A 15,118-nucleotide genomic window follows, 5' to 3' on the forward strand; every position below is an offset into this window, starting at 1 on the left:
TTTGTGTATATTAGCTTATATATTGGGGCATAGACATTTCTGGAAGTTTGTCACAAGTGTCATTAGCTCTAGACAGTTAGCAACTAAGTATCTAAAAGCCTTGTACACGTGAGAGCATACTTTCGAAATGACAAATATAAAACGATGGAGATATGTAAGACTGAATTGCGATTAACAAAAGATAGCACAGTAGCAAGTATTTTTATTTACTACATAAAAGCATATGAAAATCGAAACACCCTCCACGCTTCTTCTCCACTCTCCAGCTTATTATTCTTCTTCCTTCAATACTTTTAGAATAAAAAACAATGTCAAGGTAAAATCAAAACTCATAGCTGAGTAAATAAGATGGAACTCAGAAAAGGAAAAGAAATGTCAACTTGCCTTGGAATGCGTTAGGTTAAATGTGTGTTGAGGCCTAAGAGGGCCGAGCGGCCCGCGCCTGCGCCCGCGCCCGCGCCCGGACGTTAACATCTGACGTCTAAGCATGTCTTGATTAAGCAGCAAGTCCAACTCCTGCAGTGAAAAATCAGCGTAAGAGAGGGCTGTAGATATCATCAACTTTAAGATGAGAATAGAAGATTTAAACACATACATTTGATCGACCAAAGGGCAGGTTAGCAGGGTTAGTACGATCCACATTGTTTTTACTAGCATGCCTGTCCCACTCCTACATACAAACAAATATATATAAGACAAATGGTAAAATGTATTGTATTGAAACAAGCAGAGAGAGAGAGAGAGATGCTTACACCATATGCATGTTTTACAGACTTGAGATGGGTGGTGAAATCTTCAAGGCTTGGGGCAGCAACAAAGCATACTTCACAGAACCAGGGAGATCCACCGATAAGGCTTGTTGTTGTTGCTGTTGTCGTCTCCTGTTCATCTGAGAACAAGGCAGCCCAATCCCACTGTTTACATGGGAAGGGTGTGGCTGCTAGGTCACGGTGAGGATATGCAAGAAGAATTCTGAATCCCTTATCTTCAAGCTCGGAAAGTGTTCCTGCTAACCATCCCAGTTGCTCTTGACCGTCTATGACCATCATAGTACCCGGAGGAGGGTTCTCGTCGGCCCAATTATACAAATCCATTTGATATTCTGCAGTAAAAAAAAAAGTAAAAGCTGAATCTTAAAATACTGATATCCAAATTAATTGCACTATACACACAGACAAAGGAAGAAAGATTTAAACCGTCAGCGTTTTTAAGAGCGATTCCGATGGAAGAGAGCCTCCTCATGACGTCTTCGCCAGGGACCTCTGTTAGTTTGTTGCCAATGGCAGTGATTGAGATCTCACCGTTGCGGCGGACGTAGCCGGACTTCTCCACCGCCGCTTGTATTCTCTGAACCACCATAAGAGGATCATGACCATCTGGAATCGGACAGCTGCTGATGTTCCATAGCACCAACGCTTTCTCCACCTCCATGTTCTCGATTTGGTTCGCTTCCCCTGCAAAATCAACATCATAAATCTCGCAGTTAGATCTAATCGACGACGATAGATTAGATTTCACACAGGTTGAATCATGATCACTGACCTCGATTCTGAAACGGCAAACGATGAGCAAGCGAAGCGAGGGATCGGATGAATGTGAGAGGGAGAGAGATAGAAGAGATATAGATTAGGTCTAGCGGATGTATATATACATATTGGTTGCTTTCTGCCCATTTGTCAAAGACCCTTCAATAAATAATCTTTTCCTTTTTCTCTTTTTGTCAACAATACATAAATCTAAATACAGTAAATTATTTATATATATACAAAATAAGTTACTTCAATGAAATATATATATATATTTGGAATTTACATATAAAATTAAGTGTGTTTCATATATAAAAGAAAAATTCTTTATGATAATCCTAAAATGTTTTTGTCGCAAATATAGTCTGTAATCTATATTATAATGAAAAAGTTACTCTCTTCTCTTCTCAAGGCGACACATCAGCATTAGGTGGATCCCATTTTAAAAGAGTGTGAAAAAGTGTCAAGTCCATGGTTCGATCCCGGGCTATTAAGATACAAACACCGATATTTATTCCACTAAACTAAAGAATAATTTGTACATTGATGAGCGAAACTAATATATATTTATGAAGGTCAGAAGCCCTTGCTTTTTCGGCTTCTTTTGAAGGCCATACCTGCAAGTGTATTATGGATTTCATTTTTAAATGAGATTCATCACGTTATATGTAGAAAAAGCTCAAGTTTGCAATAACTATAGTTTTCCCATATTGTAAACCGTCGTCGTTTAACATGAGTTAGGGTTCTTTTCATCATTGTCTCAGACAGGTCTGAGTTACAAAGTTGCGCCATGTGTCTATTCGTAATCTCCGCATCTTAAATCGCTTGATCATAAATGTTCCTAATTTATATATCCTCTGTAAATCTTATATATATGATTTCCGTCTTTGATGAACCCAATCTGCATCTCCACAAAACTCATTAATTCCACTTAACTTTAACCATCTTTTAGAAAATGTCTCTTTCTACCTCTCCAGTTTCTCAAACCGGCGTCCCAGGGGTCCGTCACTCAACCTTCAAGTCTCTCCATCTTGGTCGTAGTAGTCAGAGCATAGCCGCTGGCCTCCTCCGCTTCTGGGATTCCCTGAACTTCAAAAAAGACAGTGAGTTTGTGGTTCTCTTCCTTGATGAAAAAGTAAGTTAATCTTCGATCTATCATACTCATTTAACATAATTGTTTTAATTAATTTTCTGATTCTTTGTTGAATAATATTATTTGCAGATTCCGTGATTCATAGCTTCATTTTTGCCGGACGTGCTAATCATTACATGCCATCTTTGAAAGCTGGTCTTATTGTGAAAGTCGGTCGTTTTGAGGTTGCTAGGTGCTCAAGCATGTACAAGATAACTGATCATCCATTCCTCATTCGTTTCATCCCACCAACCATTATTGATGAAGTCATCACAAGTGCTCCTGAGATCAATTTTCAGTCATGATTAGACTGTTCGACAATCTCCAAGTGATTGCGAACACAAACCTAGAACTCTCAGGTATATTATCATATTACAGCTGGTTTTATATTATGTTTCGATATCATAACTGATATTTAAACTCGCATATGTGGTTGGTCAAATACGTTATGTCCAGGGTTCTGACCTCACCAAAGAAACATCTCGAGTCGTGATCCATCTTCTCATTGACCCATAAGAAACAATGAACACACAATTCCCTTCATATTACTCTCTATATTGTGCTAACATCAATGATCAAAAATATTTCATATCCAAGATCTGTGGTCGTCTATTTATCTCCATTACTTATCAAACTAATTTCACACAAACCTTTATTTTACAGCTTAAAAGAAACCACAACAACCCAAACAATCAAAACACCAAAAACAAGAATCCCAAAAAAGACGAATCATTAATGATCACCTCTTTTTTTTTTGTCTAATCTTACAAATAAACTTCAAAACAAATATACCAAACCAATCACCTGAACTAAAAGTCAACGACACATACGTCGAGTCAGCTAAAAAAATACAAACTACACGACCGTTTAACAATTTACAAACTTACATTCGCAGATGCTTACGAAGAAGACGAAGACGGCAACCAAGATCAGTGAAATCACCTAAACGAAAAAGCAGAGTAAGTTACGAACTCTGATAAATACAACTAGCAATGATTTTTGTTTACATATTACCCATCAACTAAAAGAGAAACAAACACATGCACAACAAGAGATACAAGAGACAATTCTTACAGACACAAAGGTGGCAACAACATCTCCACCTGCTCACTCCTCTTGTCTTATGAAAATAGCTTACATGCCCAATGTCAACAGGCCAATGCTATTGTTTCTTATGAGAAATACATAAATTCGTTAAAACCCATTAAGACCCCAATACTCAGAATTGTAACTCATTTTATAGTTATTTCTACAATTCTTCATGTATTTATTTTAAAGGTCCGGTAAAAGCAACAAGTTTAAAAATAAAATGAAAACCATATAACAAACATAATAAAAATAATAAAAATTATTACTTAATATACACAACTTACGCAACTAAACTGGAGAAAAAATATCCAGAAACAAAAAGTACTCTCAACAACCTTAATATAATTTATGTACTCTCAACAGTACAAGAATCAAATTAAAAAAACAAACAAACAATAAGTCTCAATGACACAACAAGCAACACCACGAACTATATCAATCACATTACTAACCCAGTTTAGTCCTTCATAAGTGGAGAACAATGCCTACACAGCAGAGCCGGTCCTAAGGAATCCCATACCAGATTCAAGTTTAAAAAAATAGGCCACTCTTTTGAGTTTCGAACCCAGGTTGGGCCAAGAGAGTATGCAACATTCATATGTTGCCACCAGACTACAGGTAATTTTTGAAAAATTGTGGCCGAAATTTTATTTATAATAATGAGGCCGGAAGCCACTGCTTCCTTGGCTTGGCCCAAGGGCCGGCTCTGCTACACAGTTCATCATCACAGCTCTAACCTTATAACAATTAAAAACTTGAAAAACAATGATTAACACAAAACGCAAAATTCACAACTACAATAACCCTAGATGAAACAAGAATTTTGTCCACAACTCCGCGCTTGCGCGGGGGCAATGCTCCTGGTAATTAAAATGACCAAAAAAATTTGTACGTTCAGGCAGACTCTTGCAGACCCTCATCATTTCCACATTCGTCTTTACACTCCCAAAAAGAAAAACATGGTATAGTATATCTTTAGTAAGAAAAAACATGATAGCCTGAGAAGAGTTCACACTAATTGGACGAATGTTTTTGACATCTGATTTGATTGTTCGTAAGTGGAACAACTAAATAGAAGAGTTAATTAGCTCAAAACCAATTACCGCTTTCCAAAAATAGATTAATATTTGAAAATTTGTTTAAAATATCATAAATTAGCTATTTTTATGAAATGTTAAATTTGTTTAGCTATTATTTTTCAAAAATACATTCAATTAAAAATACCCTAACATTTGTGTTTAAAGTTTAGTGATTATTGTTTAGGGTTAAATATTTAAAAAATTGACTTTATAAATTATTATAAATGATTAATAAACATTTATAGATGATTTAGAAGAGTTAGAAATAACGTTTGAGATTATTTTACTTGCGATTCATTTATACGGGTCAATACGTATTGCTCTCCGAGATCCGGCAATCTTTTTAGGGAAGTTTTATAGTATACAAGGTAGCAAATTATAGTTAACTGATAAACCAAGAGAGGTACAATGGAGGAAACTTGTCTTGTTTCAAACAAGAGGAGGATCAGCACCGTTTCTTGAGCAGCACGCAGAGCCTCATGACTAATATTGATCAATCATAGCTCTGCTTCAGATTACTCGGTTACTGTTTGTGGGAATTTCCTTGGCAGCCCCGGTTAACTGTGATACTTTTCCCTGCTGCTGAGATTGCGTATAATGCAAGAAACCGTTATTACTTTGCTCTGCAGCAGCAGCAGATTCAGCAGTCGCCTGAAGGAGATTCTTCAGCGGCAATGTCGAATAATGTTGGCTCTAATATGTACTACCATGGAGAAGTGGGTCCAACGTTTACAGTTTGGAACGACACTTAGAAAAAAATAGTTGAAAGATCTTAGTTTTATGGTCTCAGCTCAGCTCTTTTGCAGTTGGACAAGGTCTTCTCAAAATCTTAGCACTTAGCAGGCATTGACACAAACTTCAGAGTCACATCAAAAGCAACAGATGATGATGACTTTGGAGACCTTTGAGCATTCAAATGGACAACTCTCTGCTTATCCCTCCGACAAACAGTCTTGATCATAAACATTGTCGGAGTTGTTACAGGCATCTCAGATGCTATTAACAATGGATATGTTTTGGTGTTCTCTCTTTGGTAAACTCTTTCCTCTCCTTTTGGGTCATTGCTTCATAAAGGTCTGATGGGAAGACAGAGTAAAAGATTCACAGATGTGCAGAATAAAAGATTTACAGATGACTTCTCAAAGGAAGTAGTTAGTTGCTTTTAACAGAGAGAGCCCGTGATTTTTTTTTCAACACTCACATCTCATAACAGCTTCAAGCTGAATATCAATTGATAAAACATTAAAAACATGAAAAGCCTGAGTTTGTTTAGTACAAGTCTCACTCTCTCATTCTTTAGAAACACCAAGGATCCACTGGGATAGATGAGTCAAGTATGGCATACTCCAGCCTGAGAGCCTTTGCTCAACACTGGTCCTAAGCTCTGCAACTCCGAGTTGAATTCTCTCTCGAAATTGCTGGTAAAACGCGTAACCAGACAAATTAGAACAATACTATAATTGGAACAGCAACTGCTTTTGTAGAGATGTTTGTTGATAAAAGGAATCTAAAAGATCCAAGTGATACGCGAAGAAACATAATTAATCAGTTCCTTGCTAGCTACTACTTACAATATGGACTCTGTGACGGTTGTGTCTCTTATCATTGTCTTCTGAGACTGGCTATTGATGTGGATAGACGACGATATCAGCCACTCAGCGTAATGCAAGCACACTGATTTCAACTTCTCCATTTTCTGCAACACCAGTAAAGACTAGTTAAATACTGAAAACATCATATACATATACTTCTGCATTCAGAATTTTCTACTATCGTTGAGCTTCATAGAGAAGTACATAATTACGTTGATCCTGAGAAAACATAACACTAAATAAAACAGATACCTTGAGGACATCAGGTAAAAGAAGCAAGCATCCTCTCAGACATTTATCAAGAAAGAAGTCGTGATGCTGTATCACCTGTGTAAGATGATGGCACAATCATTGTTCAGTGTAAGCATGTTTTCCCTTCCAACAATAACAAAGCAGACCTCTACACTTACCTCATCTACACTCCTTGTGGATTGTAGCCTATCGTGCATCACATGCCAATTTGGTTCCAGAACCTGAAGAGACATCCCACATAGAAGCAAATACAATGTTACGCTTAGTTAAACATCATAATCATCTCATAAGGACCTATATAGGATCTACGGCTAGACAATCAAAATCTTTACATAAATATATCTAAATTCTGTTATATCAGCAAACATAAAAAGTTTAAAACAAACACAAAAATGAGAAAAAAATTCACTACTTGCCTCGAATGTAAGATAATGTAGAAGGCTACTGATGAATTTAAGCATGCTACGGCAGAGAAGCGATGATCTACGAATTGCTGTACCGTTAGAGTTCATAGACCGAATCCCCTGTAGAATTACACACCAGTTTCTTAAAGAAGCAAATATAATAATAAAGTTTCATAACACACAGAAACAAAATTCCCTAGCTACTATATAATTATTAGTCCATACTTGATGTATCTCTGCCAAGCACCACAAAGCTGGCGTTCCACATGTTTGCAATGAAACAAAAAGCGGAAAATTAACTGGTATTTTGATAGGGCTTTCTTTGATATGACAATAGATAGTGGCCATTGAACCTGAAACACAAAGCCATAACCAACATTACCATACAAAATTGGTTTAAAACATATCAAACGATTGAGTAGCCAATTTTGTAACAAACAGGAAGATGCAGACAAGGCAAGAAAGGAGCAGACCTTGTAGCCCAAGGAAAATGTTTCAAGACCAGTGATGCTCACTGGGTCCTCTATACTATTGCTATCCAGGTCCTTCTGCATTCCTAAAGTCGTAAGCAATGAAGTTCGATCCTACTATGTCAATGCAAAGTGAATACAAATTATGCACGAACTATGTATATTAACCACATCCAGGAAAAGACAAAGTGACTGCTCACCACACAACAAGTCAAATCCTCGTGGCGAGGATCAGCTGCAGCCGCTGTGGTACGCAGGGCAAGATCTAGCAAAGACTAATAAAATACACATACATTCAGATCCCACCAAACATGTAGAGAGAGAGAACAAACGATTGAATAATGGTAGCAATCATTCTCTAATCTTTTGATTGTGTTCTATTAGGGGCAAAGTACCTGCAACTTTTCAACAGATATTTCATGCACTTTTTTGTTGAGCTCCTCTCGAGCAATGTCCATGAAATGAACCAAGAAATCACCCTGTAGTGTATTACATTGTTGCACCAAAGATAATTAGAAACTAAACAGATGATACACTATCAATGACAGAAGAAAACATTCCAATTACAAACACCGAAGATAAAAGGTTATTCATGAATAGAGCCAGCATACCTGGTCGAGAAGAAGATAGTGCTTTATAGAACGAAGTCTTCCAATGAGGCCGTACTGAAACATATACTGATGGTCAGAGAGGCGAATTTACAAGGTTTGAAATTAAAGAAGCATCCATCATTAACACAATGCATTACCTTATCCATGATGAGACTCACAAGCTCTTTACTGGCAAATTCGTGAGCTGCCTTTATGCATTCAAGATAATGATGATTTGAACCAAATATCGTTAGCTTAGATCTCTCTGAGATAGGAACCTGTCAAAAAATATCAGCCAATGTCGTCTCCAACATCACCAACACTGTTAATTATAGAAAAGAAAAATGTTATCCACAATCATACCTGAACATTGTGCCCACATCCTCTCATAACGTTTAGATATTTCCCTGTGGTTAATATTGTTGCAGCAATGTTTGCAAGGAAGCCAGTAATAGTCTCCTTGAGGCTGTACCTTTGGCTCCAATATTTAGCCGTCGAGTCCTGACTGAGGCTTTCCTGTACAAAAAGAACTTGAAATTGTATGATCAAGTATTTGAAAAGTGTGCAGACGAGCTGACAGAAAAAAAAAAAAATCAAAGTACCTTTTTAAGAGATCTGTTCTCAGCAATGAAAAATTCTCCATACGGATCATCAATGATCCCTTCATAGACCCACCTTAATTAAAACATTAGTTCAAGTCAGCTGATACATCTGAGAATACTATGAGTCTAGTTACGAGCAAGAACGAATGAGGCATGAGAAAATCAACCTTTCCAATCTGCTGAGGTATGCATTGCTTGCACACTCGGTCATTTTCTCTAACAATGACCTTACTGAATTATCACCAGCCATCGCTTTAGCCTAGGCATGACAGTCTTCAAGATTAGGACATACAAGAAAAAAGCTAGTTCCAAAGAGAACTTTTATGATCAAAGCAAGAATCTACCTGACTCTGTAAGAGATTAAGCACACCAGAGCCCACAAAATGCTCTGAGTGCAGCTGCAAATGCATGGTTAACTAGCCCGTTCTTGAACTGTGAGCTTGACTCCACAAACTGGTCAATCAGCAGAAAACATTCGCATAATGGGAATATTCTTTTTGCTTGTTCCTGCAAAATTGTTCACATCAGCAAATATATTCCAGAAGAGGCAGGTAGAATAATAGTTACAATAATAATTTCGGATAGCATCTCTAACTCCTTGCACAAAAGAGAGAAACCCCATTCTACAACATAAAATAATAATGTTCAGGATAAGATACAACTCATACAAGATTTACTGTGTTGAGTAGTACTTGCATGTAATGCCAAATCCATTGATGGATCAACTTGGAAAGCTATACTATCCTCCTTCCCATAGAATCTTTTAATTGATATATATCTCCCTTCAATTCCAACCAACGCAGACAAGAGATCATCGATGACAAGAAGTTCCTGCATGCCAAAAAGGGATATTAAAAAACGTTATTCAGAGAGATGGCACCTAGTCTCAACCTAGGCAAGCAAGGTACAACTCACAAGCCATTTTCATCTACTATACTATGCCAAATTTGTAAAAGCTACACACTTCAAAACCACGGTTTAAGTATCTAACCACCAGTTTCAAGGTAACAGAGGATAAAAATATCAAAGAACCCTTAAGTGAAAGACAAGAGAAAAACAAAAAAAAGAACAGACTTTGTAAAATAACACAAACCTGAACCGGTGTGTCGTAGCAGCCTATTGCCTGCTCCACTCCAGAATTGCTGAAACCACACATGGACAGTGCAACACACACACACACACACAAAGATCAGTCATATTATGGAATGCGTTCACAAGAGGAAAAAGCAAATTAACTTTCAGAATACCTAGACGAGTCTGAACGAAAACGCTTTGGATCAGCAAATTTGGAGCTTGACCTCGTTTTCTGAGATGATAAACTCATTGTCAAAACTAACCACCTTTTCTTTCTAAAGTTACGAAATCAAAACCACAATCTAAAGATGGAGCAACACCTGTGAGGAACGGTCTGTCTTGGTTCCAAGGAGGAGTGGTAGGGCATGTGATTGGCGTCATTGGCTCCATTGCTTCGCTTTCACTCAATTCAACTCTGCAGCTAAAAGCTTTATGGAAAAAGGAGACAGAGATCAGCCACCATATTCGGACCAGCTCCGGTTTTACTTAAACCATAAACTCAGAGGAGTAAAGTCCGGTTTGAGTGAACCAGATATTCTCAGATCCTCGTTAATTCAAAAGTTTCACAGCGGCTTACGAAACCGCGCGATGCAGAAAATTTTCAGCAATGCTATAGGAACTAGATGTCATTGATTTGAAAACCCTAGCCATCAAATCAAAATTGAATTAGCTGAAGAAAGAGTATCGAAAGTTAACAAACCTAATAGATCTCGGCGATGCAAGGTTCATTCAAGGAGAGGAGCTTCGCTGCGAGTGGCGACGTCGAACGTTGAGCGAGTGAAGGGACTCGCTCTCTCCGCGGCAAAATCCCACTTGCTGTGTTTATTCGTTTTTGCTTTAATAATTAGAAAAGGACAAACCTTTTTTTTTTTTTATTAAAAGACAAAAGAAAACAAACACCTTTCCTCCTGTTCTGTCTGTTGTGTCCTCCAAATAAAAATGATTATCTCTTCCTTTTCTATTTTATTGAGAGCTCTAAAACGAATCACAAAGCAAAAACGAAACCACCCGCTTCTCCTCTCCTGCACCTGGAGACGATCTTTCGCCGCCGAGTTCCCCTCTCTCTCTCTCTGCGGCGAAGATCATATAGGAATCATCTCCAGGTTTCGTCACTTCAAAGTCTTCTCCTTTCTCTTTCCTTTTCATCATTCGTATCCTGTTTGGTTCTAATACTTTAAAATAAGAACATTTTCCGAATTGGGTGGGGGCAAAACGGATGGCTTTTGTCGGAAAACCCGAGAAGTTCTCTACGGATTTCATGATGGGAGGAGCAGCAGCCATTGTCGCCAAATCCGCAGCCGCTCCTATCGAAAGGGTGAAGCTTTTACTCCAGAACCAAGGCGAAATGATCAAAACAGGACATCTCACCAGACCCTACACCGGTCTAGGCAACTGCTTCCTCAGAATCTTCAGAGAAGAAGGTGTTTTATCCTTCTGGAGAGGAAACCAAGCCAACGTCATACGTTATTTCCCTACCCAGGTTTGATTAATTAAAGAAAAGCTTTAATCTTTAGACACTTTTGAGTGTTTGTTTTTGTGTGTTAAGAGACTCTTTTTAAATTCCTCTCTTAGGCTTCCAACTTTGCGTTTAAAGGTTACTTCAAGACCCGTCTCGGATGCTCCAAAGAGAAGGACGGTTACTTGAAGTGGTTCGCTGGAAACGTAGCCTCTGGAAGCGCTGCTGGAGCTACAACGTCCTTGTTTCTATATCATCTTGATTACGCGAGGACTCGTTTAGGCACTGATGCGAAGGAATGTTCAGTTAGTGGCAAGAGACAGTTCAAAGGGATGGTCGATGTTTACCGTAAAACTCTCTCAAGCGACGGTGTTAAAGGCCTTTACCGTGGCTTTGGCGTGTCGATATTGGGAATCACTCTTTACCGAGGGATGTATTTTGGGATGTATGATACATTCAAACCCATTGTTTTAGTCGGTTCCTTAGAGGTAATATTAATATCATCATTTCTATCCCCTTATGAGCAAACAATAGTTATAAATGGTTTATTTGATTTTCTGACAGGGAAACTTCTTGGCTAGCTTTTTATTGGGGTGGAGCATTACTACCTCTGCAGGCGTCATTGCTTACCCTTTTGACACGGTTAGGAGGAGAATGATGCTTACATCAGGACAGCCTGTTAAATACAGGAACGCCGTTCACGCATTGAGAGAGATAATGAAGTATGAAGGATTCTTTGCGCTGTATAGAGGAGTTACTGCCAACATGCTTCTTGGAGTTGCAGGAGCCGGAGTGCTTGCGGGGTATGATCAGCTTCACCGTATTGCTTATAAGCATTTGGTTCAGTAGTCTCACTTACATTCCAATGTGTTGTGTTTATTAACAGAATCATTTTAAAACCAATGAGGATAGGGAAAATTGTTGATAATTCTTGTGCAGATACATTTGTTATTTTAATAAAGGATTTATTTGAAAGCTTTTGATGATACAAACAAAAAAAAAATAAAGGATGAAAAGCTTGCAGGTTGGTGTTCATTAAGCGAGAAGCCAGAAGTTTTTGTGGCGTTTGGTGGTGATTAAGTAACCACCGTGCTTGCGCTTCTTTGGTTTAACAGCTATAGTCATGCAAGAAGCGTTTTCGAGACAGTATTTGAGAACACCGGCGTGTCCACGGCGTCTCTTCCAAGCCCATCTCTTCAGTAGCCTCCATACAGGAGGTTTCTTCTCTTGTCCAACTACTAAAAGAGTCACTTGCTGTTTCTTTGCTTCTTCGACTATCTTTGCTCCTTTCTCTTTGTCTTTCCCTTCTAGCCTCCTTATCTCCACTTCTATCTGTCATTATATACACAAATCTAACACTATCTCTAACTCCTGACATATATAACAAACAATGGAGAGTGAAACTCACCCCTGGTCGTTTTGTTTGGGATAGTTTCTTCAGAGTATGGACTAGTTCATCAGTTTTCACCTCCCGTTTTCGGTTCTTCCTTTCCCCTAAAACCAAATTTGGAAAACGTTAAGAGGCCAAAACAAAGAAACATTAGCAAGGAAACATAGAAGAACCTTTTCTAAATGGTTGTGCAAAATATAGCAGAAAAAGAGTGTCTTGTGGTTGTAAGGTGTGTGTTATAGCCCATTCTAAAGCTCCTGTAGAAGCAAGCGCTTTATCCACCACCACCATTACTCTGTTTCCCCCTTCAGTCTCCTCCTCCTTAGCCGTCTCAACCGCTACTCCCGCCTCTTTCTTCCCTTCTGCGCCTCCATCTTGAAAGCTCTTGACGTCATCTTGTTCTTTTTGCTCTTTTTTCTCTTCTTTTATCACTACTTTGACGATTTCTTCTTCTTGTTTGTCTTCTGTCTCTTCGCTCTCTCTGTTTTGGACTTTGCTTTCTTCTCCTGTGGATCCAGCATCATCGGCATTTTGACCAAGAAACTCGATTCTTTGGTCTCTCTCTATGGAACTGGAGTCAGGTTTGAACCTAATGGACGGTGAGTTGATCCGGACTCGTCGTAGGCTAAACTTGGCTGGTTTCTTGAGCGATCTTGCCATGTTTTTGTCTCTAAAATGGAATAATAATTCTGCAACGCCTAGCGTTTGGTTCTTGAATGTTTGAGCATATGTATATATGAATACGCGAGGACAATTTTAGAAGACGTGCGTGCCACTAAATATATGTTGATTGTTAATGGTTCCACACGATGTTTCTTTTTTTATTTTATTTTAAAAGATATCTTATATTTTTTTTTCGTTAAAGTAATCGAGTGCAAGTTTATTAGGTTCCACTATCTAATGTTGATATTTAAAAAAAAAAAACTGTATTTGAATTGGACGTATGGAGTCAGAATATCGGAAAGTTTATCCATACTGCGTGGACCATGCAGATCAGTAAAATAGTTTGAAAACTGTAGGAATTTTACTATCGTTTGAGAAAATATGTTTGTGTTCTCTAGAGTCGCTCGCGTGTAAAGATCAAATGTATCTGATCATGAGAGATCTTTAGGTGGCTTTTGTTAAGTCGTGGTCAAAATCCTCCACCTAGTGTAGAAGCACAAATCCAATTTCGAATTGTTTTTCTTTTTGCTAACTATGGTGGCAACTGGCAAACCTCAAGACTAATCCAATCATCATCATGAGTGAGGCACGCACAACTCACTAAAACAATGTTTTCAATTTAAACAAGAGTATATAAACCAAAACGAACTATAATTTCTTATCATTTTATCACATTCAAATTCAATTATTGAGAATATTATTAGGTGAGGATGTCTTGCTAGTGACCAAAGATATGCATACAGTACCACCCATTTTTAAATTTAACGTTTGTTTGTATCACACAATACTATACCTTTGTATTTCATACAACTCAAAAAGTTGATGAGAGTTAATGGATAGTTTGGTGATAATTTTATTGAATTTACTATTGCTATTAGATAACCTTTTTCAAAATAAAAGCTTAATAAGATCATCTCCAAAAGACACTCTATAACTTCAAATATGAAGTTTTTTGCTCTCAAAAAGAAACTTCAAAACTTCAAATTTGAAGTTTGAAGTTTTGAAGAGTGAAACTCTATATTTGAAGTTTCACTACTCAAAACTTCAAATTTGAAGTTTCATATTTTATTTGCATTTTGGTCCCTACAATCACACATCACCTTTATGATTCATAAATATTTTCTTGTTTATTGTTTTAATCCTTAAAAAGTTATATCTCATATATATATTAATTTTTGTTTACAGATTTTAAATTTTACACATAAAATTAAATAAAACTTTAAAATATTTTAAACTAGATTTAAACAACAATAATATACAAAAGAAACTTAACAAAAAAGATTTTTTAAAATTACATGAAGACATAACTAGTACACAAATTTAAATATTACAACAACACTAATAGTCAGGTAAGTCTGATCCGAAACTTTCAAAATTTTCAAATATTGTCCAATTTTTTTTGTGTAACTGAAGATGATTGTTGTTGTTGTTGTTTTTATGTATTTTTCGTACAAATCTTTATTGTTCATATCAAATATATTCACGAGTATTAATTTCATCAAAAAAAAATTAGTCTTTTAGCAATATTTTATGTTTTTCTTTTACTTTCTTGTTCTGATCTTATGTATTTACAAGTATCAATATTATCCGATTTCAACAATTTTTAGCTTGTAATCTACAAAGTGAAAATGAGGAGAAACATTTTTACTTCGAAATACACTAATACATCATATATACATTACAAAAATCATTTTATGGAATAATGTGATATTTTGTTTGAAGTTTAATATTAATTAAGTTATTTTTATTTAAATTTTTATATTTTATAGAATATTTTATTAATTAATATTGTTGTAATA

The 15,118-nt window shown here is 37.0% G+C and overlaps 3 protein-coding genes and 1 pseudogene across 3 annotated transcripts; 1 reads left to right on the top strand and 3 right to left on the bottom strand.

Annotated features, from left to right (window-relative positions):
• Positions 1-151: 151 nt before the first annotated feature.
• LOC106426163 lies at positions 152-1,686 on the bottom strand. Its single transcript, XM_013866876.3, has 6 exons — positions 1,543-1,686; positions 1,197-1,454; positions 753-1,102; positions 596-670; positions 385-516; positions 152-290 (listed from the first exon to the last, which is right to left on the bottom strand). Exons 2-6 carry the CDS (start codon positions 1,429-1,431, stop codon positions 285-287), a joined length of 798 nt encoding a protein of 265 aa, XP_013722330.2. The 5' UTR covers positions 1,432-1,454; positions 1,543-1,686; the 3' UTR covers positions 152-284.
• A 4,248-nt stretch (positions 1,687-5,934) lies between these two features.
• Positions 5,935-10,664, bottom strand: LOC106448245 (annotated as a pseudogene).
• Positions 10,665-10,761: 97 nt separating this feature from the next.
• Positions 10,762-12,244, top strand: LOC106445974 (ADP,ATP carrier protein ER-ANT1-like). The gene is made up of 3 exons (XM_013887638.3): positions 10,762-11,290; positions 11,383-11,754; positions 11,831-12,244. Exons 1-3 carry the CDS (start codon positions 11,027-11,029, stop codon positions 12,113-12,115), a joined length of 921 nt encoding a protein of 306 aa, XP_013743092.2. The 5' UTR covers positions 10,762-11,026; the 3' UTR covers positions 12,116-12,244.
• On the bottom strand, positions 12,213-13,601 carry BNAC09G40560D. The gene is made up of 3 exons (XM_013887639.3): positions 12,830-13,601; positions 12,675-12,760; positions 12,213-12,598 (listed from the first exon to the last, which is right to left on the bottom strand). The coding sequence occupies exons 1-3, from the start codon at positions 13,314-13,316 to the stop codon at positions 12,302-12,304; spliced, it is 870 nt and encodes a 289-aa protein (XP_013743093.1). The 5' UTR covers positions 13,317-13,601; the 3' UTR covers positions 12,213-12,301.
• Between the last annotated feature and the right edge of the window lie 1,517 nt (positions 13,602-15,118).

Source organism: Brassica napus, chromosome C9 (genome assembly GCF_020379485.1).
Source record: "Brassica napus cultivar Da-Ae chromosome C9, Da-Ae, whole genome shotgun sequence".
In the NCBI taxonomy this organism is placed as follows: Eukaryota; Viridiplantae; Streptophyta; class Magnoliopsida; order Brassicales; family Brassicaceae; genus Brassica; species Brassica napus.

Bases quoted from the DNA above. Each gene is read 5' to 3' on its own strand.
- LOC106426163 (XM_013866876.3), bottom strand. From the start codon at position 1,431: ATGGAGGTGGAGAAAGCGTTGGTGCTATGGAACATCAGCAGCTGTCCG. The intron at 1,103-1,196 runs GTTTAAATCTTT...TTTTTACTGCAG, and splicing joins CGCTCTTAAAAACGCTGACG to AATATCAAATGGATTTGTAT. The intron at 671-752 runs GTAAGCATCTCT...GTTTGTATGTAG, and splicing joins CTGTAAAACATGCATATGGT to GAGTGGGACAGGCATGCTAG.
- LOC106445974 (XM_013887638.3), top strand. From the start codon at position 11,027: ATGGCTTTTGTCGGAAAACCCGAGAAGTTCTCTACGGATTTCATGATG. The intron at 11,291-11,382 runs GTTTGATTAATT...TTCCTCTCTTAG, and splicing joins TACGTTATTTCCCTACCCAG to GCTTCCAACTTTGCGTTTAA. The intron at 11,755-11,830 runs GTAATATTAATA...ATTTTCTGACAG, and splicing joins TTTTAGTCGGTTCCTTAGAG to GGAAACTTCTTGGCTAGCTT.
- BNAC09G40560D (XM_013887639.3), bottom strand. From the start codon at position 13,316: ATGGCAAGATCGCTCAAGAAACCAGCCAAGTTTAGCCTACGACGAGTC. The intron at 12,761-12,829 runs GTTCTTCTATGT...ATTTGGTTTTAG, and splicing joins TGCACAACCATTTAGAAAAG to GGGAAAGGAAGAACCGAAAA. The intron at 12,599-12,674 runs GTGAGTTTCACT...ATATAATGACAG, and splicing joins CCCAAACAAAACGACCAGGG to ATAGAAGTGGAGATAAGGAG.